At 50.2% G+C, this 25,960-nt stretch overlaps 1 protein-coding gene across 1 annotated transcript in view; it reads right to left on the minus strand.

Moving 5' to 3' along the window:
• Window positions 1–24,949: 24,949 nt before the first annotated feature.
• Window positions 24,950–25,960, minus strand: part of LOC142563434 (uncharacterized) — a 36,707-nt gene continuing 35,696 nt past the window's right edge. Inside the window, exon 4 of the mRNA XM_075673989.1 lies at window positions 24,950–25,471. Within this exon, the coding sequence (XP_075530104.1) occupies window positions 24,950–25,471 (522 nt within the window). The remainder of the gene's footprint in view (window positions 25,472–25,960) is intronic.

The following is a 25,960-nucleotide window of genomic DNA, read 5'->3' on the forward strand; positions in this document are numbered from 1 at the left end:
TTGATGTAATTGCCCCAACTTGTACACTACTTCATAGGAATATTCTTGCAGCCATAGAGCTCAGCGACCAAGCTGGCCGGCAGGCTGCTTGAGTGGGGTAAGCCAGCAAAGCACGTGGTGGTGCATGATTACAGACAAGTGCGTGCCATACAAGTACGGGCAAAACTTGGAAACCGCCCGGACGAGAGCCAGGCATTCACGATCTGTAATCGAATAGTTGCGCCCCGCTGCTTTGAGGAGGCGGCTAGCGTAGCGAGAACAGGATCTCGATCCTGTTGGCGCTGGGCTAAGACGGCTTTGATACCGTGACCACTGGCATCAGTACGCACCTCTGTAGCCGAGGACTGGTCAAAGTGGGCCAGTATAGGTGGCATGGTGAGAATGTTGGTGAGGTGGGCAAAGGCGACAGCTTGAACGGGGCCCCACGTAAACTGCACGTCCTTTAGAAGAGCAGTAAGTGGTCGGACAATCGTTGCGAAGTCTTTAACGAAGCGTCGGAAGTCAGAGAAGAGTCCTACAAAACTTTAGGTATCTTTGATAGACTGAGGTACAGGAAAAGACATGACAGCACTAATTTTCCTCGGGGCTGGTCGAGTGGTTTCTCCGTGTCTGGTTGGACTTCCATCTGCCGAAGGGAGCGGACGTGGTCATCATGTGCTCCGATAGGGCGGTGTTTGCGGCAATGAACAGCCACGGTAACAGGAATGCGCCTGCTGAACATGAGAATTACGAGGTCATCTTACCTACATTGCCTACTGGTCGTACAGTTTTGAACACCATATATTTAAATGCCGATATTCGGGCCAGGCCTTATCGAGTTAAAGACTTCAGGGATACGTTGGACCGTCTGGCATTGCTGCCTGAGGTGTTAGCCTTGGGGGCGTACCAGATGAGTCACGTATGGGCCGTCACATTCAAGAATGCGGAAGGCGTGAAGAAGCCTCTAACCATCGGTGAATTGAAGTTGAAGGGTCGCCGCTGCGCTGTAGTTGACCCGGCGAACCAAGCCCTGCGCCTGAAGTTGCATTGGCTGCTTTCCAATGTTCCCGATGAAGATGTTCGAGCTGCGCTAGCAATGTTCGGGACGGTGCGATGTGTGGTGCGCGACGTGGTGCGGGGCTCGGGACGGTCGAGAGCAGACGACGCGGAGTGCACGCGCGCCGAGCTGGAAGGAGGAAAAACGACGACGCCGAAGAGCGCCCGGCACGTGAACGCGCGGCGCAGGAAAGACAACAAAAGGAAAAAAGCAACCAATTAGAAAAGACCACGGGGCGTCGGGCAGCCAATCAGTAAATGCCAAATCGGCCAGACCACGACAAAAAGCGTGGTGCGCTGGCCGAACGGGGGCGACACGCAAGAGGACACGCAGGGAGACGCCGGGGAGACGCCACGAGAGTCCCAGGAAACGACGGCAGGAGGAGGTCAACCACCGGAGCGGGCGTCGAAGACGGGCCGTCGGGTTCCGGACCCGAGCCCACCAGGACTTCACCCGCCCGGGGCCTCCTGCCAACCTGTTCCTGTGCGTCGCCCGTCTACCTGAGCGTGCCGTCGGCTCCTCAAGGCCGGTGAGCTTGTGCGCCAGTGGGCAGGACGGGAACAGTCGGGCTTCGGGCCCGAGTTCTACGCCAGCTGCCCGGCCAGAACGCCACCCCCGTCTGCCGTGCCGCCTGCTACCCGAGGCCGGCGTTGGAGACGCAACCCACGCCCGGCGTTCTTCGGACGTGCCTCCCATGGGCTCCGCGATTTCTGCTCCTGGTTTTAGCATCTCGCCCGGGATATTCTCCAGTTTCTGCTACCGAGCACCCGGAGGTGTAAGGACCTTCCTGACACCTCATCTGCCCGGACCCGCCGACCAACGTTTCACCACGACCTCATCTTTGACCAGCCACGGGGCCGCCGTGCTAAGCCCAACGCTCGGCGCAACGCCACCTCGCCCGCAGCGCGCAGCTGCACCTAGCGTCGCACCGGCGTCCGCTGCGCCGGCATTCGCTCCCCTTGTCTCGAAACCGCCGATATGAAAAGTATAGTCGACGGTACACTCATCTCCCAACAAGAATTTGATGACGACTCTCGCTGGTCCCGAATGCTCCAAGCCCACCGTGCGGCCCATCCAAAGGAAGCCGTTTCAGCCACGAACGCCCACCTCAAGTCCGCCATGGCACCCCCGCCATCGCTGAAGACTCACCGCCTACGCCGCCACGTCCCGCTGCCTCGACTCCCAGCGGAAGACCACAAGATCGTCTTCCGCCCTGGAGGTGGCCTCGACCTCCGCACAACCACCAATGGGGCCCTCCTTGCCTCACTCTGTTCTAGCGCCAGCGTTGAGTACGGCGACGCCCGTGTCGAGGACCGCGTACGCATAAACCCGTACAACAACTCTTTCACCGTCAGTACACCCTCGCAGCAACGCACCCGACAGTATGTACGAACCTCTGAGTTGCATCTCGCCACCCAGCTGTACCCACTGCGCGCTTATGTGGCCGCACCTGACAACGCCCTCCGCGGTATAATCTACAACGCCGTGGACAATCAAAACCAAGAGGAGATAATCGAGAACCTGCAGGCTATGAATCCCAGCAGCACTTACGCCATCGCCGACGCAAGGCAGATGGGTCGCACCCGGTCCATCCTGATCACCTTCGTCGGCACGAAAGAACTCCCTCGCACCGTGGTGTTCAACTGCGGCCTGTTCATCTGTCACCCCTTCCGCCCCAAGGCTGAAGCTGGTTTCAATTGTTGGAGCCATGGTCACCGCTCCGACGTATGTACCAAGTCCAGGTCCGGACGCTGCCCACGCTGCGGAGCTGTGCACGCGGCTCGGGACCCCCCTGACTGCACTCCTAAATGCATCTTGTGCAGCGGCACACATGTCACGGGGTCCCACCCGTGTAAGCTCCGCTTCGAACGGGGGGGTCCCTCCCCACTCGCATCCAGTCCCAAGTCAACGCCAGTCAACTCAGCGCAGTCAACACCATCCGCCAAAGACAACCGCTCATCGCGTCCCCGTCAACGATCCAGCTCCCGATCAAGCCGGGACCGCAGCCCCCGCCACCGCTCCGTCTCATTTCCACCGCTACCGGGGCAAGACAACCCATCGACTGCTTCCCAGGTGAGCTGGCGATCGCAGCCTCCCACACACGACCCCGAAAAAGAAAAGCTCAAAGCTCAAATCGCAGCCCAGAGCAACGAGATTGCCCTACTGAAAGAACAGCTGCAGGCGCTGCTCGCGCGCCCCCACCTCCCCACCTCATCCCCTCACCTAACCTCACAACCCATCGCTCTCCAGACCCCACCGCCACCACCTCCCGCCCTTATGTCCGCCTCCTCTTCGGCCGCGTCTTCTCGTGCCGCCTCCCCCTCCCGCAGCCCTCCACATAAGAGGCGCTCCTCTACCGAACCTGCCGCCACCCCGGAGATGGAGGCTGTCATCCGCCACACGGCCTCGTTCCTCGAGGCACATGAACGACGCATCATGGCCGCCATTACAGCTCTGCGTACGGACACGCAGAGCTGGATGGCTCAAATTAACAACCGCATGGCCAAAATTGAGGCCCGCCAGAGTTCCCTCGAGGCCGATCTTGCCCAGATGACCATTAATGTCTCATCCCTCGTCCCCTCATCTTCATCTCCCAAACACCCTGCACCAGCAGGGGCACCCAGGCCTCAAGATCGCCAGACACTCCCCGCGCGTTAATTTCTGGCAGTGGAACTGCCGCGGCTTCCGCGCAAAGCGGAACACGCTGCAGCTCCACCTCCAGAACATCCCTCCCTCCGACCTCCCCGCTATCATCGCCCTTCAAGAAACCTTCTCCCCAGTAAAACTACGGGACTACACAGCTTTCCACCCTGCTTCACCTTCACCTCCGAACGTTGCCACGCTAGTTCATCGCGCCTACATGGCAATCGAGCATACGCTCGACGTTCCGGAGTGTACTCACCTCTTCTTGGAACTCCTTCCCCGGCGGCGGCAAGATGCCAGCCTCTTTGTCCTTATTGTATACAGCCCTCCCCGCACACCTGCAGCTCCCCTCCTCCTCCTTCTCCGCAACGCCATCTCACGCGCGAGCCGGAACGCGCTCCTAATTCTTGGGGATTTGAACGCTCATCACGTAAGTTGGGGCTACCCCAAGAACTGCAGGAAGGGCCTGGCACTATGGACCTTCTTGCAGAACGAACAGTTGACCGTCCTTAACGATTTCTCGGAACCCACCCGCATTGGCTCCAGCGTACAACGGAACACTAATCCGGACCTTTCCATCTGCAAAAATATCCCGGACCCGGCGTGGACGAACACCTGGGTCTCTCTCGGTAGCGACCACAATATCCTGTCCGTCTCTTTCTCCTTTCCCACCCTATCTTCCTCCCGCAAGCGTCTGGTGCAGGTGGTGGACTGGGATCGCTTCCGCCAGTCGCGGCAACAAGCTTCCACCTCCATCTCAGACCTTTCTCAGTGGACCACTAACTTGCTTCAGGATGTTTCCTCTGCCACTTCCACCCTCCCCACCCCTCCTCACTCCTACACAACTGATAGTCGCCTCCTGCACCTCTGGGAGGCGTATCACTCCCTGCACCGCCGCTGGCTTTCCCAGAAACACAATCGCTCGCTGCGCCTCCGCCTTGCTCGCCTGGCAATGGACATGGAGGAGCACTGCTCCTCTCTCACCAGACAGCAGTGGGGCCAGACCTGCGAGCGCATGGCCGGTAACCTCGGGCTGAGGGATACGTGGGTTCTCCTACGTGTCCTCCTTGACCCGTCGCATTCCAAGGCCACGCACCGCAGGGACGTGACGCGCCTCCGCCACTCATCTCCACTCTCTGATTCCGACTTTCTTCTTGCTCTTCGTGATCGCTATCTCTGCACCAACCCCCTTCCTCTCTCCCTTCCTACGCCGGCAACCCTAATTCTGCGCTCGACGCAGATATCACCCTGGGTGAGGTTCGTGCCGCACTGCATAAGCTCCGCACCACCTCCACACCGGGGGCCGACCAAATCTCTAACAAGGCCCTCCGTAATCTGGACACCCCATCTCTCGAGGCCATCACTGACCTCTTTAACAAACATTGGTATGAAAGCACTCTGCCTTCCGAGTGGACCCACGCTAAGGTAACTTTCATCCCCAAACCTGGCAAACCAATAGACATCTAAAATCTCCGCCCTATTTCCCTCACGTCTTGTCTCGGTAAGCTCTTGGAGCACGTTGTTCTCGACCGCTTGCAGAACTTTATAGAAGACAACCACCTTTACCCCGATTCGATGTTTGGCTTTCGCCCTTCCCTTTTTACCCATGACGTCATGCTCCAGCTCTCCGAAGAAGTTCTTCACCCTCTTCACGCCAAGCGCACTCGTGCGGTCTTGGCACTGGACATGACGAAAGCATTTGATAACGTCCTTCATTCCGCCATCCTAGATGGTCTTTCCACCCTTAACGTGGGTCCTCGTATCCACGGTTATGTCACGGCTTTCCTTGCCCGTCGCACCGCTGAGATTTCATTCGGCCCTCTGACTTCCCCAAATTTCACTCTTGGAAATCAGGGCACCCCCCAGGGTTCCGTCCTCTCCCCCCTTCTCTTTAACATCACTCTATTCCCCATGGCACGCACTCTCGCTGCCATTCCCAACCTGTCCCATGCTTTCTACGCCGATGATATCACCCTCTGGGTAACCACTGGAAATATTGGAGAGATGGAGGCCGTCCGCCAGGCGGGTGCGGACGTGGATGCCGGTCATGCTCGCGCAGTCGGGCTGGCCTGCTCCCCGTCAAAGTCGGAGCTTCTGCTCCTCCCGGCTCGAGGCACGCCCTCCACCTCTTTCCCCACCCTTAGCATCATTATTGACGCGCACCCCGTCCCTTCTGTCTCCTGCCTCCGCATCCTGGGTCTCCTTCTCCAATCCAACGGCAAACACACTGCCGTCCTTTCCCGCCTAACTACCACCGTCCACCAGACCGTCAGACTTATTCGACGTGTCGCTAACCGGCACCACGGCATGCGTGAGCACGACCTCCGTCGTCTTGTCCAGGCGTTCGTTCTCCGCCGCTTTGTCTACTCCCTCCCCTATCTCTTTCTCTCTCGCGCCGAGGAAGGTGAACTGCCTCATCCTCCAAGCCTACAAGTCAGCCCTTGCGCTCCCCACCTACACCCCCACATCTCGTCTGCTTGCAATGGGCGTCCACAATACTCTTTCAGAGCTTGTGGAGGCCCATCGCACGGCACAACTCGACCGCCTTTCTCGCACCCCATCTGGTAGAGCCCTTCTTTCTTCCCTCCGCTTGACCCCTGTGTCCCCTGTCTGTGTAACCCACCCCTTACCCTCCTCTGTATCTTCCATGCTCACTGTCAACCCTCTTCCCAAGAACATGCACCCTGAGCATCACGCCGCCCGCCGCTTTGCCCGTGCCTCTACCCTCTGGCGCCAATACGGCACACAGTCTAACGCTGTGTATGTCGATGCGGCGCCATACAATTCCCACCCCGCCTACGCCCTTGCCACCATTTCCCATACACTTTCTCCCCTGACCGTTGCCACTATACCTGCCCCCACCTCCACTGCCGCAGAGGAAGCAGCTATTGCGCTCGCCATTGCCACTACCCCAGCCCGTTTCATACTCAGCGACTCCAAAGCTGCAGTCCACAACTTTGCGAAGGGTCGCATCTCCTCCTCCGCGCTCCGCATCCTTGAGCACTCCCCTCCCCCTTCTCGTCGTATCCAACTCCTCTGGGTTCCGGCTCACGCGGTGCACCCTGGCAACGAGGCGGCAAATTCCATTGCTCGCGAGATGACAGACCGAGCTGGCCCCTCCACTCCGGGATGGACACGCGTGACTCCCTCCTCACTTTCCATGACATCACCCTTCATTACCGCAACTCTCGCCTTTCCCTCCCTCCCCCTCACAAATCCCTGTCTAAGCTCCAACAGAGCACATGGCGCCATTTACAGGCCCACACTTTCCTCTCTCCTGCCCGACTTGCCCTTATTCACCCCGGTGCCTTCTCACCTGAATGCACGCTCTGCAGTCACCCACGAGCAGACTATGCTCATATTCTGTATTCGTGCCCTAAACACTCACCCCCTGCCTCTTGGCATGTATCTAGTCCGCAGCTGTGGGAGGCTGCTTTGGCCAGCTCGGAGCCGGATGTCCAGCTACGGCTAACGATCTGGGCAGCGGAAGTCGCCGCCAGGCATGATCTGGTGGCCACGACCGGCAGCCTGAAGGCCACCCACGGAACGGCGGCATCTTAATTTCCTTTTTTTGGCCTTCACTAAATAAAGTTTGTACCACCACCACCGAGGCCGGCGTTCGAGCTTCCGTGCCCGTGGGCGAGAGGGGAGCAGTCGGGCTACGGGCGCGAGTTATCTGCCCGGCCAGAACGCCGCCACCGTCCACTCCTGCCACCCAGCCGCCAGCGTTACCTCGCCTCGCCAGAGCTGGCGCGCTCCCGGCGCCCGGTCAGTTTGCCTACGCCGCAACCTTTGGTGAGACCGGCGCCACCCCTTCTGCCAGCTTGTCGCCGCGTTGCCGTGTCGAGACTGCGACGCGTCCCCGCCCTCGTGGCAAGCCCGGACTAGCACCCTCGTTAAAGCCCTAAGTGTGTTCCTTACCGCAATGTTTTCTTGAGTGTGTATTTTAAGCATGCTTTCTATTTTCTTTCTGTTTGCTTTATGTTTTTTTTTGTTTGATTAAAAGTCTTTGTGTGTGCGTCCAAACCAACGGCTTTGTCCTCAATTGGGTTCTCGGAGGCTCCGCCTAACAGAACCAACCGAACCATTGAGAACACGAACCTTTGCCCATGAGTGGGTCATCACAGACGGTAACAGATGTGGTGAAAGAAAAGTGGCATGTGAATGGCATCCACGAAAAAAGCAGGACGACGCGGAAGGTGAGCATTAAGCTCCATGCAGGCTTGAAGGTTGACGACCTCCCACGTCAGCTTCGTGTTGGTGTTGAAATGGCGTTGCTAATTCCACCAGGAAGAGCACCAGTATGGTTGCGGTGTCACACCGCGGGACATATACGACGCGACTGCCATGTCCCTCGATGTGCTCGTTGCCGTCGTTTTGGGCATCACGAGAGTTTGTGTGTGAAGACTTACGCAAGTGCAACAGGACCAGTTGGAAAAATTGGCGCCGCAGAGCTCCTCATGGACGAAGCCGACGCGGAAGAAGCTGCAGGAACGTCGAGTAAAGTGACTCAAAACGAGATGCCACCAGCAGACACACCCTCGTATCCGCAAGAAAATGAAAAGCGAGGAGACCATAGCCTTGTAGAAATACCCGACGTGAGGGACGTACCTGAAAAGACAAGTGTGGACGCAGACTACGGTGAACATTCAAAGGAACCAGCGAGTCAACACGCGGAAAGCATGGACGTGACATTACAACCCACCGGAGGCGCAGTCGGCAAACGAGGACGTGAAGCTACTACAGACGTGGTGGACAGACAAGCCGTCGCTGGAGCTGTGGAACCACCCACAAAAACGGTGGTGACTCGATGTGCGTCATTGAAGCCCAAGCCCAACGTTCCACCAGACAGAAAATCGCTGTTGAAACCGCTAACGTAGACGCGAGCTCTGAAGCTCGGCGGTTCCTTACGGACTATGTCGACGCACATCAACCATCGAATAACGACAATCAGTGGATCCTTCTGCCGCGCCACCTAAGCCGAAGCTCGAGGATTGCAGGCATCGGGAACAGGTTTGCTTGTCGGGAATAAGCTGCGAGTTTTCTGGTGTGCCTGGGCTCACGAGGTGCGCACCATAGCATAGATGTTATTTTAATCTATGGCGAGAAATCTCACACAGCACTAAAATTAGCGGTTATCAATGTTCGAGGCTTGAATCGCCTGTGCTTGGAGAACGACTTGGACCTAGTAGCAGTGCGAGAGACCAGAATAGATAGCGAGGAACAAACTGACCGCATGGTGCTACCTTTCCGAGTAAGGTAAGACGTTTGTGTTTCTCATGCTTTCGACACGTCAGGCGGATGTGCCATTTTCTTTAGAAACAATTTAGAAATTGTTGTTGAGACGGTGATTGTGTGCTAAAGCGGTAGATTTGTTATAGTGGATTTTCTCATGTCCGAGTCTTGCTGGCGAATTAATCTGCCTATATGAGCCGAACGCCGAAAATGAACGAGACGTGTTTTTTGAACGGCTAGAGCAGTAACTGATATGTGAAAGACAAATGATTAAGCTTGGAGATTTTAATTGCGTTTGCTTAGTAACTGATCGAGTTAAAAATTTCCCACTAAGGGATAAGAGTGCCTCACGCATGATTGCAATGGCTCAAGAGCATAATATAGAAGATATAGGAATGATATTATATAATAGGACCCAGCCAGTCTTTACAGACTACCAGCGTGCTAGCCACGCGAAACTGGATATAGTATACGTTTCACTGCAGTTAGTAGTGGCGTGCCATAGTTATGTCATTGAACATGTGTCATTCAGTGACCATTGTTTGGTGTCATTCACACTTGGGACGCATAAAGAAGTCTCACGCTTTAATTGGAAAATGTCGCTATTTAATGGCCAACTCCTGCATAATGAATCATTTGTATAGTGCGTAAACGAAAAGTTCGAACAGCTATATGTGGGAGCTTTTTAAAGAAGAAATAAAGATTTGTGCAATAGAAGAAGCGAGTGCAATGAAATAAGAAGAAAGAAAAAAGAAAAATAAATACAACGAGAATTGGATTTTATGTACAGAGTGGAAGCCGATAGGCCTGGTACGTTCACAAAGCAGACCAATGAACTTAAAAGCCAACTGGAGCTTATCGACGAAGTACAGAGGAGCGGTCATCCGAGCAAGAGCCGAAAAGCTATGGCTGGGCGAAACGCCCACGAAGCGAGCCTTTGCAGATGAAAACGCTTACGCTAGGCAAAAAGTAATTCGGAAAATAAATTATAAGAGTGAAGTCACTGACGAACAAGCAAAAATACAGAGATCGTTTTTAGAGCACTATAGCGAATTATTTCGAAGAAGTTGGGATGTCCCGGAAGAGTTCGAACGAGAGTTTTTTGCCAACATGACAAAACTAGATAATGTTGACCGCGAATGTCTGGAAGAACCGATCAGCCAGAAAGAAGTTGAAGAGACCATTGACGATTTAGCCCGAGGGAAGTCTCCTGGATCTGAAGGGCTGGATGCGGCCTTCTATAAGGCTTTCAGAAAAGAAGTGAGCCTAATACTGCATCAGGTAATTGCTGAAGTATATAAACGAAGAAATGCACCCCCGTCTTTTGGCCGGTCACATATAGTACTCATTCCCAAAACAGAAGAAAGGGAAATTGCTGTCAGTAGGCTCCTACCACCCGATAGCATTGACAAACGTTGATTATAAAATATTCACCAAAATCTTGACGAAGAGGTTACAGCGAGTTATAACACGAATTATAAGAGTGCATCAGGCATGCGAAATCAAAGGTAGATCAATCTACAGAAATATTCACGTTGCACGAACCATTCTAAAATGTTGCGACGCGCGGGGCGAGCATGTACCAATGCTGTAGCTTGACCTACAAAAAGCGTTTGATCGTGTATCAAACAAAATTCTTTTCTCAGTTGTTGATTATGTAAATGTTGGTTCGATGCTTTTAGATGGAGTTAGGACGTATTATGCTAAGTGCACCGCTAATCTTATAATAAATAAGGAGGCAGGTGGGAGCTTTCACGTACACTCAAGTATGCGCCAGGGGTGCCCATTGAGTCCCTTATTATTTGCGTTATACTTTGAGCCATTCCGCAGAAAAATTCTTTATGACAACAGCGCTATAGCTTTTCGTTTGCAGTCCGCGGAAGTAAAACTGCTAACATATGCGGATGATATTGCTTTGTTCTGTAGCGATAATGAAAGTATCGCTACCTTGATAAGGGACGTTTTATCGTTTTGTAAAAAGACGCAGCGTCATAAACTTTGATAAGTGCCGGGGAATATGGCATGGAACATGGGAAAACAACCCACCTTTCTTTTTGTGAATGTGAAGTGGACCGTTGTGCCGGCAAAGTATCTTGTGGTGCCGCTTGAGCACTATAAGGAGACTGCGGAATTCTAGATAGAAGAAAGAAAGAAAGTGCAAGAAAAAAACAGTGAAATGGGGTGGCCGTAGCCTTTCCATGTTGGCCCGCGCGACGGTCTGTAAACTGTTCGCCGTTGCAAAAGTGTGCAATCTATTGCACCCATTGTCTATGACTGGATTGCACGTGCAACGTTTGCATAGGGTACTGGCATTGTAACGTATGGGCGTCAAAGTGGGAGCGAGCCAGTCGAACAAATTTATTTCGATCCGTCAAAACAGGAGGACTTGGGCTGGTACATCTGTTCTTCAAACAGATAGTGTTTCGTTTTGCGTTTCTTAGAGACCAAATAGACCCTTTCCGGATTTATGTGATGCAACTGAGACTAGGTACGGCTCTTTCTGAACTCATAATATATAGTTGTGTAGTAAACACTGTCCCTATGAGCATATTTCTGAAAGTAGTGATATGGGCATTTCTGTTTCTGAAGGTACGCTTTTCGATGGAGTACCTCAGTCACGTTCCTAAAAACGTTTCTATAAAGATTTAATTGATGTAGTACTGCCAGCACCGCTGTACGGACCGATGTTCGGTTTAGGTACTGAAAGAAATGTGCTGAGAAGGGCAAAATATATGCCAGTCAGGCCATCGGCAAAGTCTTTCTTTTTTCAAAACATTCCAATATACTGCCAGTAAAACCATGGCTTCAGGAACACGGTATTTTTATTCCCTGGTCTATAGGCTGTTTACTATGCCATAAGCAAGAAACGATTGAACAAACATTCATAGACTGCCGGGACGCCTTGTTACACTGGGATGTTGTGCAACGAACTATAGAGAAAGACTTACCGATAACGCCTTATGGCATTCGTTCTATTCCAACTATACCACCGATTCGCGTTTCCGGTTATTCCAAGCAGTCCTACTTCAGTTGTTAATTGCAACCAGAGTGTCGACACTGCCGTAATGATGCCCAGTGCACGGAACGCCTTTAATAGCCAGATGCAGTGCCTTCGCATTATAGAAAACTGGGAATGTATTTCTCTTTTGTTTCACGATAGAACGTTGCGCTTACAACGAATAAAATTAAAGGACAATTTCACACATGCCAACTGATAATGTGTAGAGATACGGGGAGCTGGCCCGTGGGAATGTGCACATAATGTTTGCGTCGGCCGGGAATGAAACCCAGGTCAACTGCTTGGAAGGCAGCTATGCTAACCACTATACCACCGACGCTTTCTTCTTTATTGCCATTCTTTGACAACTGAAACAGACATACAGATGGCGTAAGGATGATATGTACAGTGCTCTCGTGATATAACCGCCTACCGTCATTTGGCAGGCGTGCATTGTTAAAAATGCTTTAGACAGACGAGTTCATCTAACAAGGTAGCCCATTCCGGCTTATCTAGTCGTGCATTGGAAGCCTCGCGCAAGAACAAAATACTTTCAGTAAAGTGCTCTTTAGCTGGGCGAATGACCAGTCTTTCATGCCTGATGTCCATGCCTGTTTTCCATAGGCTGTGTAGAATCAGCGCCATGAGCATATCATAAGGAACACCATCTTCACTGACAATTGGAAGGAAACGGATGCCGTACGGTGTGATAGGCAACTCCTTTTTTTAGTGTACGTTGCAGAATGGTCCCACAAAAGAAGTGCGTCCGAGCAATCCAAAAACGTGTGTTCGATCGTCTCTGGATTTCTACACCGGCTGCAGTTGATCGACCATGCGACAAAGAGGCCTTTTTCATGTAGCCAAGGTTTGGCGGGAAGAGTTCGAGTAAGCAATTGGAAGAAAAAATTTTAACCACAGATTGCATTGGCATCCGTTTCACTCGCTTCAATACATCTGCTCCTGTGCTCGGTGAATACATAGATCGGTACAAAGGAACAGGCATACAAACGTCAACTAGGTCCTTATACAATTTTTTTCTTCCAACAATAGCAAGATAATCAAATGAAAAGCGAGCATGCAAGAATTCTACGGACCAAGCTACCTCCCGTAAACATCCGCGGAGACTTGCGCCATTTGCCGTTCTTGAGGATACGATAACTTGAGGTAACGCATTTCGTAAACGTAGTTAGCACACTGTTCGCAAGAAGGGACCCATCTGATCTCGCAAAAAAAGAAATCTTGAGACAACTTGCCTCAAAAACAAATCCGCCAAACCAAGGCCTCCTGACTTCACCGACCGACATAAATTAGTGCGGCTCGTTCTCTCCCATGTGGATCCCCATATAAAAACAGCGCATGTTCTGTGTATCTTTTGGATGGTCATTCTTGACATGCACAGTGTTTGCAGTACATAGCAAATTTTTGCATAAAGGAAAGCATTGCATATGGTTGATCGCGTGAAAAGTGATAAATTTCTACCTCCGAACTTTGTTGTTTTAACTTTAACTTGCTCTAGTTCTTCTTGCCAATAGTCTTTTGTATCATGATAATATTGCAGAGGTACCCCAAGGTACAGCGCAGGGGTCGTGGTCCACTGCATATTTTCAAAAATTTCTGTTTTATCATTCCAATTACCATGCCAGATGCTCAATGACTTACTCCAGTTTATCGCACTTCCGGTGACCTTGCAGAATTTGTTCGCCACTTCTACTGCATTAGAGATGCTTTGCTTGTCTCGACAGAATATGGCGATATCGTCCGCGTACGCCAAAATTTTAACTTCTCTGGAGTACATTGCAAATCCCCTTATGTTATTACTACTAATAACTTTTAAGCAAAATGGTTCAACGTGCAATGCAAAAAGTAGAGACGATAAGGCGCATCCTTGGCGGAGTACTGACTTAACTTCTATAATAGCCGTAGGCTGTTTGTTAACTATTAGTTTCGTAGGTACGCCAGCGTAGCAGATTTTAACACCTTGCAAAAGAACAGAACCTACACTCTGTCAAACGCTTTTTCAAGATCAAGTTGCAACAGTGCTACCTTTTCTGAGAAGGCGTCAAACCTTTCCAATATTGTTCTCGCTCCATGTATATTGGTGACAATGGATCGTCCTCTTATGCCACATGTCTGGTGCGACCCTACTAATTGTTGTATCACATTTTGGAGTCTCCGTGCAAGAACCTTCGTGTATATTTTATAATCTGTGTTTGTGAGACTTATCGGGCGGTACACCCGTGTTGACAGTAGTACATGAGGGTCTTCGGACTTCGGTATCAACACCTTGTGACTCTGACGAAAAGAGGGGGGCAGCACGCAGTTCTCATACGCTTCCGCAATTACATTATGAAGGGCAGTGGCTAGGTCTTGCTTAAAAGCTTGGTAGGAAGCGGCGCTGAGACCGTCTGGCCCTGGCGTTTCTTCCGGAACTTAGTGAGTCGATCGCCCATTTTATTTCTTTTAATGTCATCGGTTCTTCGAGCCTTTCCGTTGCTTCCCTTTCAAGGCTTGGCAATAGTGGCATGAATTGAGTATCGAATCCTTCATCGCGCATGCGTTCTTGCCCTAGTAGTTCGCAGTAATGCTGATAAAAAGCCTGTCTTATACCCCTGTCACACGGACGCGGCTAAAGTCTTTTTAACTTCCTTCAACCAAGGACGTCTTTATCTCGAGGGAGATGTGCACCGTATCACACGGCAGTCCTTTAGCAAAGGAAGTTTAATGAAGTTCCTAGCGAAAGCAGATGGAAGATCTCCCTCGCAGACTGAAGGGAGTACTCTTGTTCTCATCGTGCTTGAATTTCGAGTCAAGAAATAACCCTCATTTTTATTAAGTTGACTTTTACCAGCAATTGTAACTGTTTTTATTGCATATAATATAGTATTTTAGCACTGACAAGGATATCTGAGTTAAGCAGCTACATTCGACTCTCGAGCCCGGCGTTCTCGGAATTTTTTGTCCTTAAGATAGACGACTTTTTAAAATTCAATGCATAAATAATTGTATTTTGTAAGAAAAGACAAGTAACCAAAACTTTTTTGCAATATATAACGTGTTTCTTTCATGACTGCGTACGAGGTGAGCAGCGCCTAATGGGCCACCAGCGGCAGCTTTCAAAAGCTCGCTTATAGGCCGTGTGACACGGAGCTAACTCCTTTGAGGGGAAACTCCCTTGCGGTCCTTTAAGGGAAGGAAGTTTGAGGGAGATCCGAGTTGCCCGTGTGACACGGGTATTATTGTTTCTTTATCTCGTACAACCTCACTGCCGTATGTTACGGTTGTTATCTCGTTCCGCGAGGCATGAGCTCGTTCGTCCCCGAATGAGCGCTTTGTCGTCTGTTCACCGCACCATAACTTCCCTGCGCGTGCGCGTACGACCACCCCTTTGTATCTTTCAGCATCGGCTAGATTTAACTGGGATTTAATTTCTTTTGTTTCCTTCGTATACTTTCCGGGACTGACATTCTCAACACGTAAATAAAAATTTAAAATATTTTGCATTTCTAATTCTTTTTTCTTCTCCTCTCGGCGCAAGACACCAGACCTCTCTATGGCTAACATTTTAACGTCTTGTTTGAAATTCTCCCACGCTTCTGCATAACTTTTGCGTTCTGTCTCGAACCATCCGTGAAGGCTATCATTAACACCCCTCAAAAATATTTCATCTTCTAAGAGCTTAACGATAAATTTCCACAACTCCCAGTTAAAACCGGTCGGCTTTTTCGGACCAACTACAAAGTTGAATAAGCTGTCATCGGTAAAGGAAACATGATTCACTTCATATACAAAACACAATCGTATTACATCCGCCGAAACGTAGGCGCGATCCAACCTGGCATGACTATTTCGCTGATAGTGGGTGAATGATGGCGTCTCTGCATTCGACATCACGTCCCCAACATCCCCTAAATTGTATTTTTCTATCGCTACGTTCAACGACTGCACACTTGCATCATGAACAGGTAGGCTTCCAACTCTGTCTTTTACATTACAGACGCAATTGAAATCACTCATCATCACAACAATTCGACCACACTGCAAATGGTTTTCAACACTTTCAAAGAAATTAGTTCGGTCGTTCACCTTGTTAGGCGCATACAAGCAAATGACGCGCCACTTAAGATCACAGAAACATAAATCGCAAACAATAAGCCGGCCACTATCGCCTGTGAACACAGTTTCTACTGAGAGGCCTAAAGCGCTTCTCAGGAAAAGCGCACAACCACCTGAAGTACAGCATGCGCGCGAAATACACACGTAAAAGCGTGACCGAAATGAATGCAACATTTGATCCGTCCCTTCTTCACTATCGACTTTTCTTTCTTGTAGACCAATTACGTCAAGGTTCTTTTTCACGAGCAGGCGACAAAGCTGATATTGCTTTCGCCTTCCTGCAAGCCCTCGAACACTAATTGTACCAAATCGTAAGGCTGTGTCTAGAAGTATTTTCATGGGGATGTGAGGAGGAGCGTCAGACTAAAGTCCTTCTTAAAACAGACTACTGCCACTCACTTCGTTCAAATGCGACGTCAGTCTTTACATCTTCCTTCCTCCTATCCAATACTTCTTTGTCTGCCTCGGTCGATCCTAATTTTACTCTTCCCTCCCCCACCCCTCCCCCACCTCAGTACTCACACATACTGCGAACACTTGCTGGGGGCTCACGTCAGTCCCGATGCTGGCCCTTTCCTGCCCGCTGGGATATTAGGCGTCGGCTTGAAGCTTGACCGACGGCCACTCGGTGTTTTCGCAAGCGGTTCCTCATGGCTTGATCAAATTGATCCTTCGTCCCTTTTCTCGATAGCTTCGAGTGGACGTTTTACCGGGCCCGCCCCTTTAAGAGCTCCGTCGTGTCCATGGGATTTGGGGAGTGTCCGAGCGATTCCGCAGGCTCGTTACTTGTCTTGTTCTTGTCATTATTTTTCGCATGGTGCTCTTTTTCTTCAGCTTGAGCGGGCTTCTTTTCTAATTCTTTGGTGTCCGTTTTCTTCGCTGGTTCACGGGTGCCTTCCTTAGGATCAAGACGTTGCACCACGACCCTTTTCCAGCCGTCTCTTCAGCATCGAATGCGTCCATTGTGTGCTCCTAGATGACTTCATCACTTTTGGATGGTCCCGCCACATTCGCGTACATTCGCACGCATGAGCTTTCGTCGCGCCCGAAGCATCGACACAAAGCACAGCGCGGTACGCGACACCCTCGCCTGGTGTGACCTGTGCGGTTACACCTCAGGCAGGGCGGGGCACGCCCAGGCGCAACCAGCGGTGTCGTGATGCCGGCGACCCGAAGTTGATGCGGGAGGTCGTCTATGGTAACTCCGGGCTTAAGCTTCATCGATACGATGCGTGTTGACGAACCTTTATTGGTGATGCCTTGCACGCGCCAGCGTTCCTTGAAGACATCCGTAACCTTCCCAAAAGGCGCGAGCGCGGCGCGGACGTCCTCATCTTGCACATTGCGAAGGAGCCAGTACAGCTTGAGCCGCACATCCTGGCTGGCTAGGTTAACCACCAGGCAGCGACGCTTCTTAACCGTAATGTCTCCGAGGGCCAGCATTTTCTTCATGGCATCTGGGCTTCTGAAAGTAACCGCCCACACGTGGTTCATCTGGAAAGCCCCCAAGGCGTCAACCTCGGGAAGCAAACCCAGACGAACCAGCCTGCCTAGAAAATCTTCGATTCGGTAGGGCCTTGCCTTTACGTCTCCGTGAAGAAAGAGCGTGTTGGCCACGCATGGTCCTGTAGGCGGAGGCGGCAAAATAACTTGGTAGTGCTGGTAATCCATAGCAGCATTCGTGTTACCGCGGCTCGTCTGAGCCGTAAACACCGCCCCAACGGAGCAAGGCATTCTGCGTCCGCACCGAACGGTAGCCGGAAGTAGAATCGGTTGTTCCAAGCAGCCCTATTTCAGTTGTTAGATGCAACCAAAGTGTCGAGACTGCCGCAATAAAATGACGCCCAGAGTACGGAATGCGTTTATTAGCCAGATGGAGTGCCTTCGCATTATGGTAGACAAGAAATGTATTCCTTTTTTAAGGATAGAACGTTGCGCCTACCACGAATAAAAGTAAAGGTCAATTTCACAGATGCCAACTGATAATGTGTAGAGATACGGGCAGCTGGCCCGTGGGGATGTGCACAAAACGTTTGCGTCGGCCGGATATCGAACCCGGGTAAACTGCTTGGAAGGCAGCTATGCTAACCACTATACCATCGACTTCTTTCTTCTTTATTGCCGGTTTACATAATACAGAAAACAACAACAGAAGCATCTCAAAATCAACTCATCAAACAGTGTAACCCAATCAGGTGTTTCTGGCTGGGCTCGGTAAAGCTCTCGCATATACGCTACATGTTCAATAAAATTTTTCCTTACAGGCCGAGCGTTAGTGTCGCCATGTCTTACCGACATTCTGGTCCATATACTATGGAGGCTGAGTACCATTATTATGTCGTAGGGAATGTCGCCGTGATTCTCAACTGGTAAATATCGGATTCCAGGTGGTGTAATAGGTGTGTCCTTTTTTATAGTTCGCTGAAGGATGTCCCAGTGAAATATGGGATCCCAGCATTCAATAAATACATGTTCTATTGTCTCGATTTTTGGCATAGTGCGCAGTTGACGGTCCACGGTACAATCATTCCTTTATCTTGTAGCCACGTTTTTACAGGTGAAGTGTTTGTATGGAGCTTGAAGAAAAAAGGATTTTACATGCAGCCTTATCGGCAATCCTTTAACCAGTTTTAAGACGTCTTGCCCACAGCCTCCAGTGTATATGCTTCTGTAAGCTGGCAGAGGTTACATAACATCCAGCAAATCCTTGTAGAGCGTTTTCTTTTTTACCATAGTCAAGTATTCTATGGAAAACCTTACTTTAAGCATGCGAGAGGCGACAATAACCTCGCGCCAATAACCTTTTATACGGTGCATCGCAGTCTTATTTGTAGAAGCAATGAATTCAGGGAGTGCATTGTGTAAACAAACTTGCATAACTGTATGCAGAATTGGGTCACACTGATCTCTTAAAATATAAAACGCGACACAATCTGTCTGATAAACAGGTGCGACAGACCAAGACCACCTTTTCTTACGGACAAAAACAGGTTAGTTCGGCTAGTTCGTTCCCAACTTCCTCCCCAAATGAACACTGCAAACACTCGATGGATCTTTTGTAGGTTAGTACGCGACATGAACAATGCTTGCATAACACACTGTAACTTGGAAACTAAGAACAGATTGCAACTAGTTGCACGGGCAAACATTGACAAATTTCGACCTCGCCATCCCTGCATCTTCTCTTTGAAGCGTTCTGTTTCCTCGTTCTAGTATAGTTCGGTGTCTTCATAACATTGTAATGGGACACCTAAGTACGTTGTTGGCATTGCTGTCCATTGGATGCCAGGAAATAATTCAGGCTTTTCGTTCCCCTCCCCATGCCAGAAACCTACGGTCTTCTGCCAATTGATCTTGCAGCCAGATTCCTTTCAATATTCACCAGTCAACCTAACCACCTCTTTGATGCTTTCGGCATCTTTGCAAAAGACAATAATGTCATCAGCGTATGCGAGGACCTTGACTTCCGTCGTTTCAAGCATATAACCATGTACACCTTGACTATTAATTAAACTCAAGCAGAAAGGTTCTAAGTAAATATCAAAAAATAATGATGAAATTGCACATCCCTGCCTCACACTGGAGAGAAGCTGGATTGGTTCACTTAACTTCTTGTTTATAATGATGAGTCTGCTGCACTATGCGTAACCCATTCTTACTCCTTCTAATATCAGTCCGCCGACATTAACATATTCTAATATTGAAAATAGTACTTCATGTGACACGTTGCCAAACGCTTTCTCCAAATTCAGTTGCAACACTGCAACCCTACATGAGAGAGCATCACAACACTCAAGAACACAGCGAGTTACATGTGTATTCGTGGAGAACATTCCACATGTTTGATGCGGTCCCACTAGTCACGTTACAACCCTTTGAAGTCTCTTTGCTAACGCTTTCGTGAATATTTTGTAATCACAGTTCGTGAGGCTTATTGGTCGATAAGACTTTACTGACAACAGGTTAACCGGATCCTCGCACTTAGGGATTAGCACTGTATGAGCGGTTCGGAACTATGGCGGCATTCGCTGTGTCGCATACATTTCCTTGAAGACATTATGCAATAATTGGCTGAGCTGACATGTGAAAGTCATGTAAAAGGGCGCACCTAAACCATCAGGCCCAGGAGCCTTTCCTGCACCAAGCCCATCTATAGCGTCTTCAATTTCTCGCAATGTGATTGGAAATTCCAGGCTTGCTTTAATGTCATCCTGTAGACGCGGCATAAGATGCAGAAAATCTCGCTCAAACCCTTCTATTATTTTTTTCTTGTTCCCAAGCAGTTCACGATAATAATCTACGAATGCTCGCTCTATCATTGTGGGTCGGACGTTTCCTCGTTTTCATTCATTATTGCTTGTATTTCATTTTTTGTCGCGTATCTCTTTTCGTCACTTAGCGCCCGTTTAGTAGGCGTTTCCCTATTCCACAATCGTTCCGCTCGCGCTCGTACCATGGCTCCCTTGTATCGTTCTTGGTCGATAAGTTCGAGCTTACTTTTTGTTCTTTTATCTGCTTCATGCAAGATCCAGCGTTCTGACACTCTGTAGACATGAGAAATTCTAGTTCGCTATATAATTCTTTTTCTTGTTTTTCCTTGCGGCGCAGCGCAGTTGTTTTTTCTACTGCTTTTATCTTAACATCAGTTGTGAGAGTTTCCCATGTTTCAATACAGTGATTAGTTTGCGCTGTCATAGAGGAATTAATCATTTCACTTATATCTCTCATAAAGCATTCATCATCAAGCAGCTTGGTATTAAACTTCCAAAGATCCCAATTAAATTTCGTTTCTTTTTGTGTTTGTCGTTCCATCAAATTTTAAACAAGCAATAGATTGGCCCGTGTTTAAATCCCTTATGGAAGACGCATGCCACAAAAGCATTTCGTCCACACTAGAATTTGAGATCGCCAAGGCTATGCAGGATTCTTTGCGCTCATTTCGGCCATTAGAGAACTACACGGATTTTGATTCGGAAATACAGAGCCTCCGTGCAATCCGCCGGCGAGCGGAGCGACGGTACCGACGGACTAAATCACTCTACGACCTTAGAGAGGCCAGACGCATTCAAAAGAAAATTCAGCGTCGCCTTGCTGTAATCCACAATCAACGCTGGAAGTCGTTTTGTGAGTCTCTCGACCCACGTAAACCTCTGTCGGTTGTCTGGAGAACAATCCGTGGTCTTCGAACAGCTCCTCAACAGCGTCGTCCATTTAAGTCTCTAGCCCTACATCAAGGACGCCGAGAAGTCGAGGTAGCCGAAGATTACTGCGCAAGGATTGCGGGTCCGGCGCTCACGTATTCACCTTGCGCACCTATTCCCATTGTGCCCCCTTGCTCCCGGGATCCTCGTATGGACGCTGCTTTCTCCATCGAAGAACTGGAAGCCGCACTTGCTGGTTGCAGGCGATCTTCGTCACCAGGACACGATGGCATCACATACTCTGCGCTTGTAAACCTTGGTCCAGAGGCCAGAGATGCCCTTCTTGGCCTATACAACGCATCATGGCGTGACGGCTTGGTCCCTACAACGTGGACATCCAGCCGGCTTGTTCCACTCCTCAAGGCTGGCAAATCCCCGTTGGAATTATCATCTTACCGTCCAATAGCACTGGCCAGCTGTGTCGGCAAGGTAATGGAAAGAATGATACTTGCACGGCTAGAATGGTACTTGGAATTCTACAACGTCTATCCAGAGGTAATGGCTGGTTTTCGACGTGGCCGCTCGTCAATAGATAGCGTTATCGACCTGGTAACATACGTACAACACCAGAAACATCTGAAACGAATCACTGCGGCCTTATTCATTGATGTTAAAGGTGCGTACGACAATGTAGATCATCAGGCAATTCTGGACGCCTTAGAAGCTGTAGGGATTGGTGGACGCACCTTTCGCTGGATATGCAACTATTTGCATGGAAGATCTTTCTTTATTTTGACTGAAGACGGACCAACGCCATCTAGCTATACCAGTCGTGGTGTACCGCAAGGCGGAGTACTCAGCCCTACCCTTTTCAACCTGGTGCTCGTTGGTCTCGCTGATTCGTTACCGCAAACCGTACAGCTATCCGTATATGCAGACGACATTTGCATATGGGCTTCAGGCGTGACACGTGTACAAGTCCGCGCACGACTTCAGAAAGCCTCAACGGCTGTGTCAAGATACCTAAGAAGACAAGGCCTGGAGCTTTCTGCTGAGAAATGTGCAGTCGTTGCTTTTACTCGTAAATCGATGTCCCCGTATGCTTTGCGGATTAATAACCAAATCATACGATATAGACGAACGCACCGATTTCTTGGCGTCATCATTGATAGAGACTTGTCTTGGAGCCCTCACATCTCGTACATGACGAAGCGTTTGGCCGCCATTGTGGACCTTCTTGCGTTTCTCGGCGGGAAGTCCTGGGGCGCAACAGTACCGTCAATGTTGCAACTATATCGAGCACTGTTTTTGGGCTTCCTGCGGTACAGCTTACCTGTAATAGGTAATACTTGTACTACGAATATTCGCAAACTCCAGAGCGTGCAAGCCCAAGCACTCAGGACTTGTCTCGGTCTTCCCAAAACAACGTCATCGATTGCGACAGTGGCCATAGCCAGAGACGCGCCTTTGACAGTCTACATTGATACAGATGTCCTGAGAGCGCACATCCGACACCTGACTCGGATTCCCTCACACCATCTTGCTTGCTTGCCAGCAAAAAGGCCACTTTCAACTTTTGCTAAAACTATTGTAAGACATCAGTCGTACTTGCCATCAGAATTTACGCCCGCTTCACGATTGTCAGATCCATTGTGGTGTCTGCACCGGCCGCAAGTGCAACTGACAATTCCAGGAGTCAGAAAGAAAGCTGGAGCGCCATTGCAATCTTTGAAGCAAGCAACTTTGGAGCACATTCACAACGTGCACAGATTCCGGAAACATGTATGCACAGATGGCTCAGTAAAACTCAACAGCGCTGCTGCTGCAGTCATCATCCCGGCACAATCTGAGGAAATCAAGTTAAGAACTTCATGTGTGACCACATCAACGGGTGCAGAACTCGCGGCGCTCCGTGCTGCACTTGATTTCATTAAGCAGAAACCACCGCAACAATGGACAGTCTTCAGTGACTCCAAGGCAGCCCTTCAGTGCATACGAAGCCCAATGCGCCACGGACCCAATGAAGAACTGGCCTCAGAAATTCGGCACATATATCATCAAAGCTATGATAAGGGACACAACATAATCTTTCAGTGGCTTCCAGGACATTGTAACATCAGAGGGAATGACCAAGCCGACGAAGCCGCCCGATCGGCACATGAAAGTGGTCAGCGAGTCTTCATTCCGCTTTCGCGAACAGACGCTGCGGCTGGGCTGCGATTGATGTCCCGTGAGTGTACTTTGCCCCTGTGGGACTCAAATGTTTTCACCATGTGTCGGTTGCGTTCGTTGTCTCCGGACATACGGATGCACCTCCCGCCTGGATTACCACGACGTGAACAGACCATGCTTTACCGTCTGTGGCTAGGCGTTGCGTTTACAAACGCCTATGCTTTCCTCATAGGAATGGCCGACAGCCCCACGTGCGACACATGTAACATCGACGAGACGCTCGCACACATTATCTGTGTCTGCCCGCGATACAGTGCTGAGAGACAAGTGATGTGCAGGGTACTGGACAAGCTGGACAATCGTCCACTTTCAGAACTAAAAGCTTTGGGCCAATGCTCCGAAAGAACATCCGCGTTGAAGGCCTTATTCGCGCTATTAACGTTCTTGCGGTCTACGGGACTTCACGACAGACTCTAAGAATGCCGCCCCATACCGTTCTGTAGTGTACGCGCTTTGTTCGTGCTTGTCGCCCTTTCTTTCTATCTCCCCCTTCCACTCTGTTTCTCTTTTTATCCCTCTTAACCCTTCCGCCTGCGCAGGGTAGCCAACCGGAACTACCTCTAGTTAACCTCCCTGCCTTTCTCTGCATTATTTTCTCTCTCTCTTTGTGTTTGCCCTAAATCAAACGTCAGTGGAATAGAATCAGAAAAGGATATATGTTTAATCTCATAAATTTGACACAATAGCACGAGCTGTATTGCAATATAAGCTCGGTCAAATCGCGCATGGTTTTCACCTTGATAGTGCGCATAAACGGAAGCTTTCCCTGTCGATAACAGAAGACCGACATCTTCCAATTCATAATCATTCACAGGTACGTTTAAAAACTGTGCGCTCGTATCTCTTCGTTTCATTTGCTTAGCTCGGTCTTGTGCTCTGCACACACAGTTGAAATCCCCAATCAATATTATGTATCACTCACACTTCAGGTATTGTTCTAGCTCTTGAAAAAAAATTCTACGTGCACATTCATCATTTGGAGCATACACGCACAAAATGCGCCACTTAAGGCCAGAAAAAGAACAATCAAGTATGACAAATCGGCCAGTTCCACATATAATAACTCGTTCCTCTACAATTCCAGCACTGTTACGAATAATGAGTGCGCATCCTCCAGAAGTTCCAACCGCATGACACGCAGACGTTATACATTCCTCTAAATGGTTGCACCATGCGGTCCATCTGTTCCTGGCCTTCCGCCTTTGACTCTTGCACGGCGACAATATCTAAATAATTTTCTTGAAAAAGCCGACTTAATTGGTACTGGCGTCTCCTACTCGCCCAACCGCGAACGTGTAAATTGCCTAGACGAAAGGGCGTCTTAAGGTTAATTGCCATGGTTAATGCGAAACAGGTGGACCGCATGGAGATTACCTCGATCTTTTATGTTGCCACACAGTCGACTCATTCCGGCGACGGGCAACGTCGCGTCCAGCCAGCAGTTCACAGGTAGATGCCGCTGTGGCTCTGTTACTACGTGACTTGACGCAATGGTAGGTGCTCGGTGATCGTACGCGGTGGAATCGCTGCTGTGTGCGTTGACGTTCGTTGTTACGAGGGCTTATTTCCCTCAGTTTTCCGGTCAGGAGGGAGGCTCGGTTTCGGTTTGAAGCTGGCTCGTCTGCCCAATTGAAGGCCGGTCTTCACGACTGTCTTGGTGGGCGGTTCTTCTCCGCTACTTGCACGGGGCTTGCCCCTTTCGTTGCCTGCATCTTCGCGCGGTCTCTTGGTAGAAGCACCAGGCTCAAGTTCCATGGGCTCCGCGTCGGCTTCTGCTTCCGCACCCGACGCTGCTTCTATGGGTTTGACTTTGTCCGCCTCTTGTGTTTCCCCCGTCACAGGAACTCCGTTTGCCTGGGGTGTGGTGTTATCAGCAAAAACACCTTTCCACGCGCCAGTTGGGGCAACTTCTTGATTTGCGCTCTTTGTGTCGGCCTGCTTTCGCCCACCAGCGGCTTCTTCGGCGTCTGCTTCATCCATGATGAGCTCTGCATACGCGTCCTTCGTTGCTTTTCCAGTGATGCTCGCATATGTGGTCACGCAGTCTAGGCCCGTGTGGACGAAGCGAAGCGCCTACACTGGGAACAGTGAGGCACACGGCAGTCACGTCGAATGTGGCCGGTGGTGTTGCAAAGGAGGCATAATGGTGCTCGGTTCGGCACAACAAGTAGGGCGAGTTCGCTTCCTACACGCAACTGGTGAGGTAGGTCGTCGATAGTGAGTCCGGCTCCCAGTTTCATGGCCTCTAGGCGGGTTGTCGATGCTCTTTCCGTGATACCACGTACGAGCCATTTTTCCTTCGTTACTTCCGTAACCTTTCCATACGGAGCCAAGGCCGCACGCACTTCATCATCGCTTACCCCGTAAAGAAGCCAGTGCAGTTTCATTCGTAAGACTTGGTCGTTGGGCTTAACTACAAGGCACTCGGAATTCCCGTTTTGAAATTTTCTTCGTTGCTTCAGCGCTCTTGAATGTCACGGCCCAAACGTGATTCATCCTGTACGCCCCCAGAGCGAAAACGTCGGGATGTGCTCCAGGATATTCCAAGGCATCGCGAAAATT

The sequence above is a fragment of the Dermacentor variabilis genome, chromosome 11, assembly GCF_050947875.1.
Source record: "Dermacentor variabilis isolate Ectoservices chromosome 11, ASM5094787v1, whole genome shotgun sequence".
NCBI lineage: Eukaryota > Metazoa > Arthropoda > Arachnida > Ixodida > Ixodidae > Dermacentor > Dermacentor variabilis.